Genomic DNA, 20,874 nt, shown 5'->3' on the forward strand with positions numbered 1-20,874 from the left:
AACCACACCTTTCTTTGAGTACAGCTAGTTTGATATTGTAGCAAACATGTTTTTTAATACATGTGCATAAAATGTTTTGATATTAGGTTAAAATGTTACATTTAAGCAAAAAGCAGCACAATCTCATTTTTGACATTTATTTTGTTACTGACACAGATGGTGTGGATATTTAAAGCTGTGCTCATTTTTCCTTAAACCCAGCTGCTATATAATATCTCCATCTGAAAACCCACTCCAGACTTTAGAGGGCATTTGAACAATAATAAGTTTGTTTATCAACTGAAAATATTGGCAAATTCATTGAAGATGCATCATTTTAACCTGGCTGCTAAGACTTTTGAGGGCCAGGTCAAATGTGCAGGTCAAATATTTTTAGCATATTGTTTCTCAATGTAAGATTGCAATTGCTGAACCACACCTTTCTTTGAGTACAGCTAGTTTGATATTCTAGCAAACAATTTCTTTAAAAATACATGTGCATGAAATGTTTTGATATTAGGTTAAAATGTTACATTTAAGCAAAAAGCAGCACAATCTCATTTTTGGCATTTATTTTGTTACTGACACAGATGGTTTAGAATTTAAAGCTGTAAAGTCTTTTACTTCTATTGTCACGGTCCTGGGCCTGTGGCCCAGTGTTTTGATTCTATATTATTGTTTATTGGGTCCTGTTTTGCTTTTCTAGATTTCTTGTCCTTCTGGGTTGTGATTTCTAGCTCTTAGGTTTAGTTCTACCCTCATGTTCCTCCTGTTTCCTCTGTACTGTGTTAGTATTGTCTCTGAATCCTGCCTGCTGTTTTTCCAGCAATAAAGCTGTGCTTTTCAAGTTTATCCCACGTGTCCCCGTGAGTTTGCGTTTGGGTCCAATCCCTGCCTGCCACACAGCCGAAACATGAGGGTAGAACGCGACCATTACACAGACCCAGAAAACCGCTCCCAGCTGCGTGAGCGTCAGGATGCTGCCTTTGCCCAGCTGGAGGAGGAGCTCCGCTGGAGGCCGTGGCGCACTCCTGACTATGGGCGGATTTTCCGAGGAAATCGGCTGGCTTTCGGAGGTCCCCGAAGTTGCCAAAAGCCTCCGCCTGTTGCCCCGCTCGCACCCAAGCCTCGGCCGCTTCAGGTGGGAGTGCTCAGTTTTTCTTCTGATGCTCATGCGCCAGCCTCTGCATTGCCGTCCTGCACGTCAGAGGCTCAGCTGTACACCCCGTCAGATTCCTCACCTCAGAGGAAGCGACGCTCACGCCGCCGTCACTTTTCACCTGCTGAGCAACTCCCGGTGGTGAGTCATAATGACTGCCTTTCACACATTCCACCTGAAGCCACAACTGAGAAGAACGATAAACTCACCTCTGATCCATGGGGAACTTCCCTTATGGATGATGACAATGACTGGGAAAATTATTTTCATTCAGCTCCCTGGGAGGGGGGATTAATTAAGGACAAGTCAAACTCTTCAAACCCTTTAAACACTACTAAAACAAAGACTGTAAAGCGTGGTGGAAAAAGTGCAAAATTCATTTTTGATAAGTTTGTTTTTGCTGACCCAGTACATTTTAACCCTGAGCCTGCCCATTCTAAGACTGTTTTTTCTGGGCCCAATCCTTTGCCTACTTGTGTTCCTGCTCCCAGGGCAGCTCGGGCCCAGCGTACCCCTGCACCCGTATCAGTTCCTCGGGTGTGAGAGTCTGGGGCCCAGTTGGTCCCTGCTCTGGTTTCCAGGCCGACTGAGGCTCTGTCAGTCTCTGCACCCCCTACCAGCGCCTCGGGTGAGAACGGCAGCTGCCCAGCCGTTGCCGGTGCCTGTCCTGGCTTCCAGGGTGAGGGGGGCTGTGAACCAGTCCACCCCTGCACCCATGCCGGTCCCCAGGGTGAGGTCAGCCAGGATACAGCCCGTCTCCGCACCCATACCTACTCCTGGGGTGGGAACGGCTAGTGTCCGGCAGGTGCGTGCACCCGTTCTTGTTTCTGCTGAAGGCTCAGGCAAGCCCGCCCAGCAGTCCTCCCTGTGTTCCAGAGGCTCAGGAGAGTTAAGTCCACAACCATCATCACCACCATCACTACTGCATGCATTTCAGTCTATAGCTCAGTCATTGGCTGTATCCCAATTGAGGGTCTGCAGCCTTAAAGTACGCAGCCTTAACGGTCCACAAGGGCCGCGTACTCAAAGACCGCTAAGGCCGGAAATGCGAGGCTTGTGAAATGGGACAGTCTAGCCTCCGTCGCGCTGCCCAAGTTGCCTAGCAACCATGATACTAACAGCTGGAAACGTTTCATACAGCTTTGTTTGACAGAAATGAAGGAGAAAATCTTTTGTTCATTTGTTTGTTTGTTTCTACATGAGCTTTGATCATTCTCTGTAAGATTAAGCTCAGCTATTGAACGGCGTATATTTTAAAGTAAAGGCTTTAAAACCAAGTTAGTACAAACGTCACTAATGTCACATAACTTTGCCGACATGTGGCCAACAGTAATGTTTTAATGTTCTTCGTTATTAAACATTTGCACATAAGTGACATAATATTCAGTACTTACTTAAAGTTTACTCTTCGGGCGCCCCTCATCTGCCGTTTTTTTTGGCAAAATTATCCACACAAACCGCCGCGCTATGCATTCTGGGATATGTTGGGCCACGAAGTCTACACCGCCACATCCCTAAAATTCAGGGAAATGAAGGACGCATTTGAGGGCCGCATTTCGAGCAGCCTTCGAATTGGGACAGCCTTCGTCGCGTCGCTGTGACGTAATCGGCCTTAAAATGGGGCCTTTAAGGCTGCAGACCCTGAATTGGGATACAGCCATTAGCTCTGTTAGCAGCCCAGTCCATAGTTAAATTTCCTGTGTTACTGTTAGCTCACCCCTTAGCCCACTGTGCAGCTCAGCCATCTCCCCAGTGTTCAGCTTAGTCATTTGTTCCACCACCTGCCTTCTGTTCAGCCAGTGGTCTCTGTCCCTATTGGTCATGCCGCGTCAGCTGGGGGGCCCGAGGAGCCCGTCCAGCCTCATGCCACGTCAGCTGGGGGGCCCGAGGAGCCCGTCCAGCCACCACCTGGGGCTGCCACGCCGTGGCCTGCAGCACCTACGCCGTCGCCTGGTTCAGCTTCAGCTTCGCCGTCGCCTGGTCCAGCTTCAGCGTCGCCTGGTCCAGCTTCAGCTTCTGCACCAGCCTCAGCTTCTGTATCAGCCTCGCCTGGTCCTGCAGCTGCCACGCTGCCGACCAAGCCACATTCTGCACCTCGGAATCGCCGGCCACTTTCCGGGCCACCAGCTGGACGTTATCGCCGTCGAGGTCGGCCCCCAGAACTGTTTCCCCGTTGCCGTCTGCACGGTCGGCCCCAGAACTGTTTCCCCGTTGCCGCCCGCAAGGTCGGCCCCCTGAGTTATTGGTGAACTGTACGCCAGTGATTTTTTTGTTTTTTTTTGTTCCGTTGAATTTATCCCCCGTGTCCCCGTGAGTTTGCGCTTGGGTCCAATCCCTACCTGCCACACAGCGGAAACATGACATCTATAGCATTGTTTTGTAAAATGATGGTCCTTTTGCCAATACATAAATTATGCAAGAATATGCTGATGTTATCTTCTTATTAAAAGTGAGATAATAAGTCAAATAAGAATGAAAAAAGGAAGCATAGTTGCGTTTACATGCTGCACATGATAGACACTGATGATTAGTTAAAAATTCACATCACAAAGCTGACAACACATATTTTATTGTTGATCAGATTAGAGAGTAAAATTCTTCACCAAAGAAAAAGTCACCCTGAAAAGACACTTCCAACCATAATCCATCACAGGACTTTCACAGACTAAATTTAATCTCATCTAATTCATTTGAGAATGCAGACTTTGTGTCTCCTTTGTCCTCGGGTGTCTAAAGTTTAAGGCATTGATTGACAGTTGTATTTTTCTGCTCGGATGATTTAATTTCAGCAGTTTTCTGCTTCTGAAGGTAGTGGAAGGACACAGCTAGGAGCCTCTATATTAGATAATAGTAAATGAGCAAGCAAAGGAGTAATTTCAAACACAGCAAGCTATCTTTTGTTGACTCAATCAAATGTGGTAGTATGGACATTGCTACACACACTGGGCCTTAAATTTTTCATATAGAGTAAATGTACAACTACAAATATGATTTTCTTATTCTGCTGTGAGTGCACTTGCATCATTCCCTGGACCATCTTCTGTACTGTCGTTCATCATCTGTTTGTATTTGCTCTTGAAAAACCCAGCCTAGAAGTGCAAGGAAAAAACATTAAAAGGCAGATATTGTGTATTGCAGTTGCAAACAAAATGAATGAAAATAACTATATGAGTGACTATAAAAACCTTTAACCTTTGTTTAACTGGTCATGATCTCTAAAAATCTTAAAGCTATGTAATGAATTGAAAAAGTGTAAGAAGAGTCTTTCACCTTATACAGGCCAGCAGTGAGTAAAGCCAGAATAGCCAACCCTCCCAAGCATCCTCCAATGATCGCTTTAGTGAAATCTGGCTTAGGGTAAACTTCTACCTCTGCTACAATCTGAGAGATGACGAGACACAATGTGGATGACATTTAAGCTCTTGTACATCTCAAACAAGAGAAAGTAATGCTAAGTCACCTTGCGAACAGGAGGATTGTTGTAAGACCCTGTTGAAAAGTAGATGTATTGTTCTTTGTCATACTCCACAGTGGCTGTACTGGTCAAGAGGAATTTAGCAGATTGAAGTCCAATCTATGGAAAAAAAAAATAGACTAGGATGAGGCTGAATTAAAAATATTGTTCAATTTAAGGGAGAAATTGTTATCATATTCAAGTACATAAGACCACCTATAATCCAAATATGTATAAATCATTTATAAAAAAAAACTACCCTTTAATTACCTGCTCTATCCATCCTGAACTGAGGTTGGCAGAGATTTCGTATGTCCTACTCTGCAGTCTTCCCATGAAGGTGTTGCACTTGAACACTCTGCACATGGCTACAGAGCAGTCCTGTGGGTGATTTAAAGAAGACTGAATGAAACAAATCTGTGATTCAGTACAAGGTTATGTTTTGAATCTGTACCATGGTTCAGTTTTAACAGGTAGCAAAAGTGCAGAGGCATACTTACCACCACTTTATTCTTTTGTATCTTTGGAACAGAATCTGTGACATTTGGTGCTTCATCATTTCCTCTTTGACAGTCTGCAATCTGAAATACACTTACATTAATTTCCGGGTGATTGATCCTAATTTTAGCAAATTCACCCATCACACAGCTAATTGTGACCCATTTTTGTATCTTTTCTATTACCTGTAGGCTGCTCAAATTCACCCAAATCTCTTTTTCATCAAGCTTCACTGGAACCTTGATCACCACAGTGAAATTAAGCGCTCTGATATAATTTGTTACCTAAAACATGGGGAGAAAAGACAAAGGCAGTCAAGCATTATAATGGTTAGGTCTAATTCACACAATAATATTTATTATATTTTATTATATTTTACCGTGACTGATTGTCGAACCGGTTTCTGCAAATTATTTATCCCAAAAGTAAAATTGCTGTAGCTGAGGGTGCTAGAAAGATTTAAACATTTAAACATTATATAAATAATGTGTAAGACAAAAGAATGTTGGCTTGCAAATAATTTCCTTTGTTACAAATACAAACACACGTACTTTTCAAATGTCATGGAAATGCTGTATTTCACAGCAATCTCTTTCATTTCGTAGCTTTCACTCGTAGTAGTGTTCTCTTGATTTCCACTGAAAGAGAGAAGTGAAATGGTTGTACTGTATCTGTGGGGTTATTAAACAAGGAGTACCTAAATGACCAAATGAACAGTACCTGGTGGCATTTGCAGTGACAAAGATCTTTCTCGCAAGTCGACTGTTGGTGTCAATCCCATAGGAGACAATGAAGAAAGCCTTAATTGAAATAAAGGAGAGAAATCTTGATTCCCTCACATCTTTTTACTAAACTGTGCAGAAGTGAGAAGAGAAAATTGCATCAAAAAAAACAAACCTCAGTTTTGCTCTTGAAAATTGGCTTGTCAATAGTACAGTCTGTCCTTCCTCGGGATAAACCATCTTCACTGTCCAAGGATTTGCACTCAATTCTTCCCTTTATTAGTAAATAAAATGACTTCTGGATGCACTGGGAGAGCAGCAGATCAGTGATGAACTGATAAAGACTTGATCCTGATGCCTTACCTGCTGAATGGTGAACTTCCTGTAGGAGAGTCCAGCTGGGTACGTGAGAATAACGCGACTGTTGTAGGAGTTTTCTCCTCTGTTCTCCACTGTGACTGTGACATTCAAAAGCTCATCAATGCCCACTTTAACCTCTGAGGATCTGACAGAGGACGAGAATAAAGGAAGAGGAAAACAGATTGCACTGTGTTGGTGAGCTTTCCATAAGCTAAATATAGCATGTATTTGTGTTGAATTCTAACATACTATGTTAGAATTCAAAATATGTAGTATGTAACATATATGCTGTGCTTCAATGCTGATGCTGTTTTATTATGTTTTGTGTATTGGTCAAATCTTTGAGCCCTTTTAATGTATGACACTTATGTATGTGTTGTATGTGAAAGGCCATATTTGCTGGTTTTTCGTATCTTTTTGAAATATGAATGACTTTTGTATTTTGTTTTATTAAGAACCTGAGGGCCTGAAGTGGAGGTGTCTGGGTGCCTTTGGTGGGGGCATTTGCGCTGTGTTTTTTTTATGCAACCCCGGTTTAACCTGCAGATTAGTGTGAAGGTGTGTAGAGAAGAGATATACGTGAATTGGCAATTTTTTGATACTCTTTTCATCTAGGAGCCCATTTGCCCACTGGTGAGCTGATATGCTGTTGATTAATTTTGTGCAAGTGGATTGATGCCTCTTTTGTTTCGTGTTTCTTTAATAATTGTCAAAAAAACAGCTTCTTGAGTATTTGTCTCTGTGTAAAGAATAATGGACCATGATGCTTTCTTGGTGAATTGTAAAGTTCTCGACAAAATATATAATATAATATATCCATCCATCCATTCGCTTCCGCTTATCCTTTTCAGGGTTGCGGGGGGCGCTGGAGCCTATCCCAGCTGTCATAGGGCGAGAGGCGGGGTACACCCTGGACAGGTCGCCAGTCTGTCACAGGGCCGACAGACAACCATTCGCACTCACATTCACACCTAGTGACAATTTGGATTTCCCCACAAGCTGCATGTCTTTGGACGGTGGGAGGAAGCCGGAGTACCTGGAGGGAACCCACGCAAACACGGGGAGAACATGCAAACTCCACACAGAAAGACCCCGGCCTGATGGTGGAATTGAACTCAGGACCTTCTTGCTGTGCGGCAACAGTGCTAACCACCGTGCTGCCTTATATAATATAATATAATATAATATAATATAATATAATATAATATAATATAATATAATATAATATAATAACCTGGTGAAGTTGAAGTCCACTTTTAGGTCATCAACACATTTGTTGTCAGTGCCGCAGTTGATCTCAAACCCTAACTATGGAACACAGCATGATGTGAAAAGTATGTATATTACACATTATTTACATAATAAATGAAACATCGGTGAATCCAACGAATAATCTGTTTGTTCTGTCATCTAACTTTACTTTTACATTTTTGTTAATCTGAACAAATTGAATATTCTTGATACGCTTTTGGAAAACAGCAAAGTCCTTTTCACACCCAAGAATTCTTCGGTAGAAGAAGTGTTAGTCAATTTTATGGCAACAAAAAGTTAATTCAGAAAAATAAGGTCAAAACTAATGCTGTGTTCTTCAGTTCATGTCCAGCTAGTACATTTTTAAAGGTATTTACAGGATAAATTATTGTTGTTTGAGCCTGCTGAGCAAGGCTTGGTCTGAGATTTGTGTTGGAAGGAAAACCGTCAAATGTGAATTTGAGCTCATTGGAAAGTTGATTGAGAGCATCGTCTGGGCAGGCCTGCAAAAAGACAGCAGTGTTAGATTTAGGTTCCGTGTTGGAAGACTCTTAAAAGCAAAATGGAAAACAAAATCTGCTTTTCACCAAATTGAACCTTATTATTGGTTATATTAGTTTTTCTCTGATGTTGTTTTACCTCAATAAAGAAGTTTACAGTTGAACAGTTTGGTGTACTTAAGTCAACAATGACCGATCGAGACTCCTCTCGTTGTTTCCCACTGATGTAAGCTCGGTTGTTTGGAGGTTTGCGAGTGGCATCGAGTGTAAAAGTATAATTAATTCTAGCTTGAGCTGGAATAAATCAGAGTTTAAAATGTTACAAATGTACATACACTAAAAAATGAAAATGGATGGGCAGTGCCATTTTGATTTTGAAAAAGTTAGGAGAATAAAGAACCTCGATCAACTGTAGACACTCTGCTCATGGTAAAGCAGACTGTAGCTGTGTTCTGCAGTGGTTTTGAGCAGCTTACATTCTGAGTAGGGATTTGGTTTGGGCTGAATGACACCTCGACTTCAACCATTACAATAGGCCTTGATCTGGAAAAAAGGAAAAGCACATATGAACAACATTTGGTTTTTCAATTAGTACAGCAGCTTTCTGGGTAATGTAGTCATTTCCATTTCTGCTTGGAAATTATTTTTTAGAACAACAAGGCTACTGTTATAAATTACGCATTTTATTTTGAGACTTCAGTCTCAACCAACCACATTTATTCCACCTTTAGTCACCAGAGCACCTCTCATTATGCAACCCAATATGATGGCAAAATGTGTAATAGACACCAGACCACCATTTTTATTTCACGCTTCTGCAAAACATGAAGTGGACACGCATGCAGTTGCATTTCTGCATGCAAAAGTTGTATTACCAGCACAGGGAGATAACATATGTAAAGACAAATCAATAGTGAACACAAAACGTATAAAGAACATTTCAAGGTCCTTAATTGCCAAAAACGTTTAAGCTAGGTGTCTAATATGTATAAACATGTAAATGTGTTAATAATGTCTGCTAAAACGCTTTCCTGTGATAATGTTCACGTCGGATTGAAATAAAATCGCTCCCTCTGCTGTTACGGCAGCTTACTGCAACTTCGCATGCATGTCATGTTTTGCCATTTTCCTGGGTTCCATCATGTCGCAATGAAAAAAATTTTTATCTCATGATCAGAAAGGCTTTTGACATGATAAACTTTAAGTCATATAACGTGACTTCTGGGAGAAAAAAATATATGCCTGTTTTATCCTGCATATGTATTCCATTAAACGTTAAAAATTACTTTTCATGAATCACTTTATCATTGATGATGATTTATGATTCATTATTATATTATATAAAACCAATGCACAGGTCTTCAAATTGACCTAAACGTTTGACAGTTGGCGCATTCATTTGACATTGACAAAGTTGCTAGACATACCACAGACAATAATAACACATGACTGGAGTATCTATCTGGACTGTGACTTACCTCAGTAAGACGACCGTGCCCTTTGAACCCACCACTAAGTCAGGTAGTTTATCACCACTCTGATCAAAAGACGACTGACTGATTGTCACTCCAAAGAACTTCAGTCCTGACTGGACCTCAGAGCCAGTAAGTCTCTGTGTACGTGAAATATTTTAATTAATCAAACTTTATTGTATAGATATGGGCCTTAAATGATAACTGTGTTAATATATCCTCGTGAGTTCTTTGATGCTGTGCACCTGTGAGTAAGTAGGACTGATTCGTCCTCCTTCACTGTGGAATATGTAGATGCTGCCTTCACCATTATTCTCCAAAGGTGCTCCAACTGCCAAATCCCTGAATCCATCTGAGTTTAGATCAGGCAGCACAGCAAGAGAAGAGCCGAACCTTCCTTTGACAGCTAAATGTCCTCTTAGTACTAATGGATCATCAAAATTACACTCCACAAACTAAAATGAGGAGAGTGAATATTTTATGGTTATTAAGAAAGTTGAAAAATAAACTGATTCATTTAATTGCAGTACATAAAATTGTGATTTACCAAACCAGTTAGTCTGCAAACATAAACTCTTCCCTCTCTATCAGGCTCCATGTACATTGGGGCTGATATGAAGATCAGATCAGTGATGTCATCATTATTTATGTCCATGGCACACACCTCTGTCCCGAAATATGCACCAGTCTGATACTGTGTAAGGAACAAATTCGTAATGAAAGGATTCATGTTTAGGGGGAAAAAACAACAGCTTTTATTTAAGAAAATAAATCATATATAGTTTACAATTCCATTCAGATCTGTCTTGCTGTAAATTCATACCTGTGATGAAAAGGGCTCGATCTTTTGGTTTTCAAAGCTTTGTCTGTTAACAGCGACCACAGCTCCTCTGTGTTTGTATCTTGGAGCACCAACAATTGTTAGTGAGCCACTTCGGGTTTTAGCAGTTGCCATGGAGTAACCTAGAGGTTAGGTATTCAAAAAGGGGAAGATTCCTTATTCCTTCTTTTAAAATGTGTTCATTTTGCAAACACATTAGTGTGTTTGGGTGAAAGAATTACAGCAGAGCTGTGTAATACATGATTACATGTGTATGAGTTAGATTGTTAAAGCTGTAATATTCTTACCAAGATAGCTGTCAGGCTCCAAAGACACGTCCTCATATGTTTTCAGCTTCTGGCCTCCTGTTGTGTATTGCACGTAGCCTCCCTTCCACTGGTTTGCACCAACAATAGACATCTGAATTCCCTACAGTGCAGACAGGAAATACATTTTATATACAATTTATTTTTCATTTCAAACCTGGAGTATGTTTAACTAGATAACTGTCTGCTTGCTTTTGGGTTATTATAAATGTGTGAATCTCTCTTTCTATGACTAGACTGTCTGGTGAGTTTCAGGTGGTTTTAATTACCTCGGGCACATAAACTGCACTGAATCCCTCTTGAGACATTTCCATTTTCAGTGACTCTCCACTGCTTTGAGATCCTGTAACAGAAAAATAAATGAGAAGGTAAAAGACACACTACAACAAATTTCACTTTAAAAGAAGTTTTTTTGTTTTTATTATTATTCTAAGTTAAGTAGTAGCTCCAAATTATTTTTTTCTCTTGATTACAAAAGCGAGATTGAAATGAGATTGATTGTTAAAAACTAAATGAAAAGTAATACCATGTATGTCATTTTAATTGTAAAAAAGCTATTACAATACATTTATCTTTGTACCTTCAATGGAGAAGATTTTGTCCTGCAGACTCTGTCTTATTAATTCAAGTGCGTTGAAGTTCTGCACTTGAAACACGTATTTGACTGAGGGAGAAGATGCAATGGTGTCCAGTTCTTGTTTTGCTGCACTGTTAGTAAATGCACTCCCCACCTGGTGTTATAAAATATATGTTTGAGTTGTTATACTATGCAGCAGGATTTGCTCAGTACAGATTATGGTCCATGACTTTACGGACTTTCACCCAGTTTATAGACAGTTATTGTGCACTCACTGAATATGACCCACATTCATGATAACAGTTACGTAATTCTGCAAAATATTTTTTCACATAAATTTGATTATGAACAGTTTATGTTCCCATCAAAAATTCTGCCTTTTCATTAATTTAAGAAATTCTATTTTAAGTTTATGTGGTCAGTGAAATGGGCTTTGATTTCACTACGTTAGTCTTAGCCTTCAGGTGTTTTTTGCATCCCATTGTCACAGATATAAATAAACAAACAACTACCAGTGTAGGCCTTCTTTACAAACATTTATGAAAGAATGGGTTGTTCTAAAGAGCTCACTGAATTTGAGTGTGGTACTGTCAATTTGTGAAATTTCTTGCCTCCTGTGTACTCCATCATCTACTGTTATAGTTGTGTATATAGTGTTATATTTTGTGAGTTTTGTCTGATAGTTGACTGAAACACATCGTGAGTAATAAAAATAATAATAATAATAATAATAATGGAAGTACTTACCCCAATAGCAAATCGAATAATGTTTTTACTCTCTGCTAGCTGTGCTGCACCTCCCAGATCAGAACGATCTTGGGATTGTCCATCAGTAATTACTATCAAGACCTTCTTCACATTTGGTCTAGAACCTGTCTGTGGTGTGAAAACATAGTTCCTGCCAAGTGAAAAAAAAAAATCTATTTTTAACACAAAACAACTTTTCAAAGTGCATCTTATGGTCATGACTAAATTGCATGTGTTATTATTGTCTCGATATGCATCATTTTCTGTATTATCTTTTAGTATTGCAGATATTTTTGCACTTTGCAAATCCAGCTAATGCAAGTATTTGAATTTAGCCTTGGTTATGCTCATCTCATCAAATCTGTGGGAAATAATTCTTCAAAACCCAAGTCTGTCTTTTTACAGGCTTTCATCAAACACACAGTACTTAGTGTGGTGAGATGCACCAGAAGAAAATAATCTGGACAGTAAGTCTAGGCAATAAGTTCACTGTAGTGCTTTAGTAATATTATTGCATCACTGACACAACATGTCTGATGGCCTTAGCTGTGTAAGTCCATGCCCTCAGCTGACTAATTCCATCTATGTCATTCCATGGTCCAGATGAGGTAAATTTCTTAAAATAAAAATGAATTTGAGGGTCCGTGGAGAACTGGGAAACAGAAAACTGCAAAAAAAAGAAAAGAAAAAGAAATTGTCATGCTTTATGAAAATAAATAGAAATAAAGATAAAACAATTTTATGTGCCATGATTTAAATTACAGAGGGACTGCAGGGCCTTACCTGTGCATCATTTGAGAGAAATGACTGAATTAGCGTTTTCACAAATGTCTTCATTGTTTGAAAGTCTGTAGTAGATATGCTGCCTGAACCATCCAACAGAAAAGCAATGTCTACTTGCGGCGGGCATGCTATCAAAGAGATTAATTTCAAAATGAATTTAATTTCAAAGGGTTAAAGTTAACAGTACCACACAGTACCACATGCTGAAATAAACTTCTCGTTAATGGCCCTTTGAGTTCATTTACATAGTAAATACTAAATGTAATCTGATTTGACAGACAAAACATTAAGAATAAAAGATTAAATTAGTTTGATCTAAAACTAATTTTAGAGGTTCATGTAAAAAGAATCTACCTCTGGCCACAATCAGCACACTAAAAAAGAGACTGTGTCCTAACTAGGATAGGGGTTTGTGTCAGTGTGTGGGATTTTAGCCTAAGGTTAAAACTTACTTACCAATAGAAGTAAATTGACAACTTAAAACAATTTTATTGTTTTTTTGTTTTTTTTTTAAGGTGACAACTTCCTATTGGTTATTTTGTGGTATGGCAGTTTTGGATGCATCTATCCATCCAAGCTTAGATCTTGAGGTTTGGTCTCATCTGTAATCTTAGACCACCAAATCATACAAGTCATACACAAAACCTGGCATCAATCCCTTTTTTTTATTTACTCCACTTCTGTTTTGACTAAACCTTATTTTTTGCTGACATGTATAAACAGAAGTCTCAATATAGTTTGATCTGAGATTTAGAGATTGTACAAGCACCAAAATAAGTCATTAGAACTCTACGTTCAAGTATAAAATCCAAAAGCTCTTTTTTTAATTAGTGAGGCCCCAGGACTCTAAGCATTATGGGTATATCATCACAAATTTTATTTACTGTTACCTTGAAGAGAAGAAGGTATGGGTAGTCCAAATATATTAGAACGGTCCATCTGGAAGCACACACCGTTGTACATGGTGATACTTTTGCAGTCCTTTGGGATGGTTGGACCACAGACCTGAGAGGAGACAGTGTCAATTTTCCATTAATACAGTAGGCTGATTACTTCCCTGTCCTTCATACAATGATTACTTTGATATAACATCAAACATACCTGAAATTAATCTGAAATTTTCTTTTTTTTACAACTTTAACATATTTAAAGAAGCCACACTAAATTCTACCATGAAACATTTCCAAGCTAGAAGTCCTTAAAGTATTGGGGTTGGTTCAAAATTTAAGCAATTTATAATTCTTACATGTTTTTAAATAACCTTTTTCAACATTTTTCAGTCTTCCAAACTTCTTGTTTATGTATGTGATATATCCGCATTAACATTTCAGGACTGAAAAAATACATTTAGTTTTTCACAGAGCTTGAATATGTTAAACAAGTGAACTAAAATAAGCAGACCCAGTCCTATACACCTGTCCTATGTCTTAAGTGTTTCTAAGTGTTTTTCAGTAAACAAGGTAAAATTTTGAATGGCTTCATTAAATATGCTAAACGTATTGTACCCAAAACATCAGCTGATTTTATGGGGTGTTGGTGGAAGGCACACTAAGGCTATGTTCACACTGCAGGCGAAAGCGCATTGACCCTATGCGACCCATATCCGATCATGGTATGACAGTGTGAACGGCACAAATCCAATATTTTCAAATCCGATCTGGGTCACTTTCATATGTGGTCCTGAATCTGATAAATATCCAATGTTTTAGAAAGCAACTCTTGTTTGAACGGTCAAGTCGCATTAAATCCATCTTTTACGTCACTGACACAAGACAGACGCCAATTATCAGCTCCGGAGAAGACATCGCAAACACTTCCTGGCCATCCAGCAGTGAAACCTGTGTCAGTGTTGGGAAGACAACGTTGGAGAAACGTGAACATGTTATTTATAACTGTATAATCTGCAGATTCTGACAGAAATCTGCAACTATCCTTTGAAGCAAACAGCAATAAGGATAATTATTAGGTTATTTACATATTTACATTTACATTATGTAAATAACAAAATAACTTAAAGCAAAAATTGGGAAACGTAAAGTCCGAAGTCTTTATATTAACCCTCTCGAGGCAGGCGTTGCCGATTTACAACAGTTAAAAACTAACAACCTGATTACCCCACATACATATTTTATGAGTTTTTTTACTCAGAAGTACCACTGCAGGACTTGGTTGTGCATTAGCAACAAAAAACTTAATTTGAGTCTGAGAGGGTTAAGGGCCATCAGTCAAACAATATTGTTTGCTCTGGGTCTAAACAGAGCACGTTGTGTGTGACGTTTTCTTTTGCGCATGTGCGCCGCTTTGAGGGTTCACACTAGAGAGCGTTTGCTGTTGCATTTTATTTGTAGTGTGAACAAGCAGACAAAAAAATCGGAATTGAGCATTAAGACCTGCAGTGTGAACTTAGCCTAAGTTGTCATGGAATGGGCTTCATGCATTTTCTAATTATAACTGTCATGGTCCAGAATCTGTGGACTCCATGTTTATGTTTAAGTTTATTATTATTATTCTGTGGTTTTGTTTATTTTGGGTTGTTTTTTATGATTATCCCTAGTGTTTTGTGTCCTTTGTGCTCTCCTGTTCCATGTTTCACGTTCCTATGTTCTGTCTCCCCAGTCTGTGTTAAGTTTGCATGTGTAGAGTTCAGTCAGTGTGTTTCCTGTTTTATTTTGAAGGTCCGTGTCTCTTGTCAGTGTTTCTAGTTTCGCTTCCCCTTGTCTCGTTATGTCCAATTAATCCTAGCCGTGTCTCCCATTCCCTGATTGTCCTGTGTGTATTTAAACCCTGTGTTTTCCTGTGTGCGCGTTGCTGGCTCATCTGTGTATTTCCCTGAGTCTCCCTACATCTCTGTTTCTGGTTTGTTTTAGTTAGTTTTCCCAGTTTAGGTTTTGCTTAGCTTCCATGCTCACCTTTGCCGTATCTATTTGTATCACCCTGTATCACCCTGTATCACTCTTGGGTCCTAATTTTCCACCTCCACATGTCTGCCACAGTGGACGTGACAATAACAAGAGATTTTGACAATGTACTGGTAATGTCTGCAGTTCACCAACTCACCACAGTGTTTTGTGTTGAGGGATCACTTTTCATTGTCAGACCAAGCGACATGTTGACTGCAAAATCTGGTGCTGTATTAAAAACAAGCAATATTTTTTTTAAATACTCATAAAAGGCAATTGAAAGGAAGAAAATAAGACTTAAATCAATGACTCCAAAGCAGCATGACTGAAATACTTCCCATTGGAACTTCTCTCAACTGCAAACCAGGATGTAAACCAGGCCGCTTTAATATCATATAATTTAGTTTCACTTAAAGAATTATCTTAACATTAACATTACTAATGCCATTGACTTTTTCTTTGCTTATTTTAGCAAGATATTTCTAGTTTTAAAGGCTTATTTACTTTGAAAAATCTAATTATGATTTGATTTACACATGTTTCTGTGCAGCTCACGATAATTTATTTGATGGCAAAACACATGCCGTTAGAGTTCCATCACATCTTGTCAATACATTCAATAATGAATGATTACTTACCTTCAAACGGGATATTTTGGCAGTTTCGGGGAGAGGTGGTGCAGCTATAAATTTTCCCCCTTCGATTTTGTGAATATTGTTCTACTGGGGCACTGACGAGCACACTAAAGAAATAAATCCAGTCAATGACGTAAGTCCAGACAGTGAATTGTAGGTAAATAACAATAATCTCTATGAACAGTTCCAGTCTGGTTTTTGCCCTTGCAATAGCAGAGAAACAGCCGTTATAAAAATAATCAACGATCTGCTTATGGCAGCTGACTCCTGTTTACTCTTCATTCCTGACTCAAAAATCCATCAATAAGCTTCAACGTGTCCAGAACTCTGCTGCCCGTATTAACACTAGGATTCCCTCTATTCACCACATCACCCCTGTCCTGAAGCAGCTTCATTGGCTTCTGGTCAAACATCGCATCAATTTAAAAATACTTCTGTATACATTCAAGACTATTCATCTTCTCTCCCCTCCAAATCTCTCTGATTTGGTTCAGATCACCATTCCATCTCGGTGCCTCAGATCCTCTTCCCTCTCTCTCTCTGTTCCTTCCCAGTGTCTGCCTTACCACTACATATTTCAAATACAGTGAGGGTTTCTACAGACAAAAACATGGCTGTGCCATGGGCTCCCCGGTGTCACCCACTGTAGCCAACCTTTACATGGAGGAATTGGAAAGAAAGGCTCTTGGATCTTTTAAAAAGGAGAGTACCCAGCCACTGGTACAGAAATGTAGACGACACCTGGGTCAAAATCAAAACACAAGTAGTGGAATCCTTCACTGCTCACATCAACGCTGTGGATAAATAGATCAAGTTCACCAGGGAAGACACAAAGGACAACTGTTTGCATTTCCTGGACTGTGCCGTGCACATTGAAGAGAATGGAAACCTCAACATCGAAGTTTACCGGAAGCCCACACACACGGACCAGTACCTCCTGTTTGACTCCCACCACCCTCTAGAACACAACCTTGGAGTAATTAGGACCCTACACCACCGGGCAGAACATGTTCCCTTGAAGGGAAAAAGAAGGAACGCACACATGTAAAGGAAGCTCTTAAAACATGCGGTTATCCTGTTTGGGCTTTCATCAAGTCAGCAAAGATGCACAGAAAAGAAGATCAGACACCAGTGAGGGAGGATAAGAAAGACAGACGCAACAACATTGTCATTCCCTATATACCCGGTGTATCAGAAAAACTCAGGAGAGTTTTCTCCAAGCACGACATCGCAATTTACTTCAGACCCAGCAACACACAGAAACTGGTTCATCCCCAAGACAAAACTCCTAAACACAAACTCAACAATGTAGTGTATGCTGTACAGTGTAATGAGGAATGCTCAGACCTCTACATTGGAGAGAACAAACAGCCACTTCATAAACGCATGGCACAACATAGGAGAGCCACCTCCACGGGACAAAACCCGGCAGCCCATCTGCATTTAAAGGACAAAGGTCACTCTTTTGAGGATGCCATTTTACACATTTTGGACAGAGAACGCCCACTCACATCCTGGGCCATCTGACCTCAGGAAATCACATGATAGGGTGGGGCTAGGTTTCACAATGAGCTCACCTGAAATCTTGGCTGATTGTGACCTACACCCATTTTCACACCTTGGTTCATGTGATTAGGTAGAGGATCATTAGGTGGTCCATTGTCCCTCTCGGGGGATACTCCCACAGGGCTTAAAATTCAGGACTCTCCACCATTTGACCCAAGACCGGCAGAAGCTTCTCGGATGAGAGGTGAAACGTCTTCAAGCAACTTAAAGAAGTCTAGACGCTTTTCTTTCCAAGCTCCTTAGACTACGATGACCTGGATGACTGAGAACCTTCACTGACATATTCCCACTCTCTTGTCACTATGGAGGGCAGGCCCTTCAGTTGCTATGCTCCTTAACTTTGGAATTTCCTACTTCCTGATATGAGAAATATCATCTCATTTTCTCTTTTTAAGTCTAGACTCAAAACTCACCTGTTCAAAATAGCTTATTCCACATAACCTTTCCACCCTGCTAACTTTTAATCTGTTCGTTCTATTATGTTTCTCATTATTGTGTATATTCCCTGCTTTTACTACTTTGCTCTTCACAGTGTCCTTGAGTGTTCTGAAAGGCACATTTGAAATAAAATGTATTATTATTATTATTATTATTATTAAATACACTGTATGTTTTCTGTTAAGAAGTATTGTTTAATTATTACTGTAAGGCATAACAGAGAGGCCATTTCAAAAAATGTTAAATCTGTAAAATAATCTTAACCACGCAGGTGCAGACCCACATCCAACATAAAAATGCATGTCCTGACTTACTCTGATTGTCTTTGAATCACCTGGTAGCCAAAACCAGCAGCAGAGTTACTCAGGGTCTTCCAAGCCACGGGATCAATATTGAAACAAAGTGCAGCATTTAACACTGAGAAATTTTTTTTTTTTAAAAAGCAGAAGAAAAAAAGAAAAAGAAAGAATGACATCAATAATCTTACTTAAGGTCATCTAATAATGTAATTATAGCCTTTCTCAATGTAATCACATTTAGGAAATTATACACAGTCTGTTTTATTTTCATACTATGTCTAGACTACCACTATAGCAGAGATGTCAAAGTCACTTCACACTAGGACCACATACAGCTCATAGTACAACTACACACTCCCTGAGATAGCTAAATATAAGACTAAAGAGTGCAATTTAAAGAGTATGTCTCAGTTTGTATATATGATAAAGAAATTTTGCTGTAGTTAATGAAGAACATCTTGTCAGCATGACCCTTTGGGCTTAAATTTTAGATAGTCAATGTGTAAAACAACAAAGTTATATTAGATCATTGCAGACTGTCCTGTAATTATACAAGAGAACCTTTTATTAATTCACATAAATAATCCTTTCTTTGTTTTCTTTCACTGGACCCATTGTAATAAAAAAAATAGAGATTTAGAGAAGATACTGAAAAAACAGGAACTTTTCTGTCATTTCATTGTTCATCTATTACTTATTTACTTTGGTGTGGTACAATTCTCTATCTTTATCAGGAGGAAATGCTGTAAAACCTATGAAAATATATTTAAAAGTCTTATTAAATTTATGCCCTTTTTCACTTGATCCAAAGCCATCCAGTGGGTCTTATTGGAGTCTTTGCCAGGCATATTTTAGCCCTCTGGCCTTATGTTTGACACCCCTGCGCTACAGTGAATCTGTCATTACCACTACAGTGCTCTAAAGCCAGATATTTTATAAAGCTAAAAAACATATTGAAGATTAAAATTTAAACCAGATTCTATCTTCCTCCATTTAAAAAATACAGACATTTAAAGCTTTAAAGGATGAAAATCAATGCTTAACTCTACAATTAGTTTCAGTATATTCCACAGTATAAAAATAGACAACCTTTTTGTATGCATGTGCTTACTTACAGTGCTAAAAAATAAAATAGAATGGAGAATGCTGCTTGCTCCCTAACAGTCAGATTCATCAATACCTACCACACCCACATGCAAGTAAAGGAAATGAAGTCTCTGAGGGAAGTAAGTTTGATGTCACAAATGTACATCCCCAAAGAAGAAAATCTAAATCAGTAGCATGCACTTTAGATAATAAAAACAGTATAGAGGCACGGAAATTGTATTGTTATATGGTTGCCATAAAGTGAAACTCTAATATTGTTGCAATACTACATAGCCCTTGTTCTATATAAGGCTAGACCTGAATTTTTGTGCCAATTATTTTTATGAAACAACTTACATTTATCACATTTCCTTTTTTTGGGTCATGCTATGAACAATCAATATATTTTTCTGTTCAATAATGAAATCTTAATTTGATAGTTTTGCAAAAACCAAATGTATTTAGACATAGATATTTTATAATACTGACACCCTCTCAAGTTCCTCTTATCACCACTGTCTCTTTAGATTACTGTAATCTTTTGTAATTAAAGATTTTCAGTACATGGAGAGAATAAGTTGGAAGGAAGAATATGGTGTGTCGTGGTCGTAAAAAGTTTACAGTTTTGTGTCGCCCTGCATAAAACAAGGAGGAATATATAATGACTGCATAAACTACTAAATCATTTGGGTTCATAAATCCAGTTCTACAGGTTTTGTGGGGTTAATAATTAAGAATGTATTACTTCGTGAAATTTTCACACTGCATTTCTACGACAGACAACATCAAAACATTTTAGTTATAAATTTATTTTTAGAGTCAGAAGTTGACTGAACTCATGACACATTTCAGCAGGTAGTTTAATTCACAGAGGATAAAGTGCAAATAAGGAAAGGGCCATCACAAAAATATGTCAAGGTCATATGGTTTCACTTTATATTTTACCGTCAATTTATTTGTGGGTTTTTAATACTAAAAGAAATATTTTATAAATAGAAAAATGTGGCTGTGTATACTTACAGTCATTTTTCCACAGGTTGTACTCATTCATAATTAAAGAACTAAAGACAAAATCAGAAGGCACAAACTTGTCTTACCAGATGAAAATAGTGTAACACAAATTATCCAATCCATTGTGTTGCTTCCATGAAAAAAAAACCCAGTCTGTTTGTTTTTTTAATTTGACTGATACAGTTGGTGAGGAATTACTTCTGCTCTGTCTCACAGGAGTTGTTTAATCCAAAATACAACAGTCATAGGATGACTGATGAAAGGTAAGGCAGGTAACGTTTTCATGGGAGG

The 20,874-nt window shown here is 38.9% G+C and overlaps 1 protein-coding gene across 1 annotated transcript; it reads right to left on the bottom strand.

The window, feature by feature from the left end:
• Window positions 1-4,134: 4,134 nt before the first annotated feature.
• On the bottom strand, window positions 4,135-20,712 carry LOC308390947 (integrin alpha-M-like; the record flags this gene model as incomplete). The annotated part of the gene is made up of 30 exons (XM_080873321.1): window positions 20,670-20,712; window positions 18,502-18,604; window positions 16,187-16,290; window positions 15,706-15,776; window positions 13,539-13,653; window positions 12,649-12,776; window positions 12,390-12,532; window positions 11,866-12,016; window positions 11,122-11,272; window positions 10,811-10,884; window positions 10,524-10,644; window positions 10,219-10,358; window positions 9,943-10,089; window positions 9,641-9,850; window positions 9,402-9,535; window positions 8,324-8,466; window positions 8,063-8,217; window positions 7,801-7,926; window positions 7,407-7,480; window positions 6,176-6,317; window positions 5,988-6,086; window positions 5,811-5,890; window positions 5,642-5,728; window positions 5,470-5,539; window positions 5,276-5,374; window positions 5,093-5,173; window positions 4,863-4,973; window positions 4,599-4,712; window positions 4,409-4,519; window positions 4,135-4,227 (listed from the first exon to the last, which is right to left on the bottom strand). The coding sequence occupies exons 1-30, from the start codon at window positions 20,704-20,706 to the stop codon at window positions 4,135-4,137; spliced, it is 3,414 nt and encodes a 1,137-aa protein (XP_080729447.1). The 5' UTR covers window positions 20,707-20,712.
• Window positions 20,713-20,874: the final 162 nt, after the last annotated feature.

The sequence above is a fragment of the Rhamphochromis sp. 'chilingali' genome, assembly GCF_963969265.1.
Source record: "Rhamphochromis sp. 'chilingali' genome assembly, chromosome: 22".
Classification (NCBI taxonomy): domain Eukaryota; kingdom Metazoa; phylum Chordata; class Actinopteri; order Cichliformes; family Cichlidae; genus Rhamphochromis; species Rhamphochromis sp. 'chilingali'.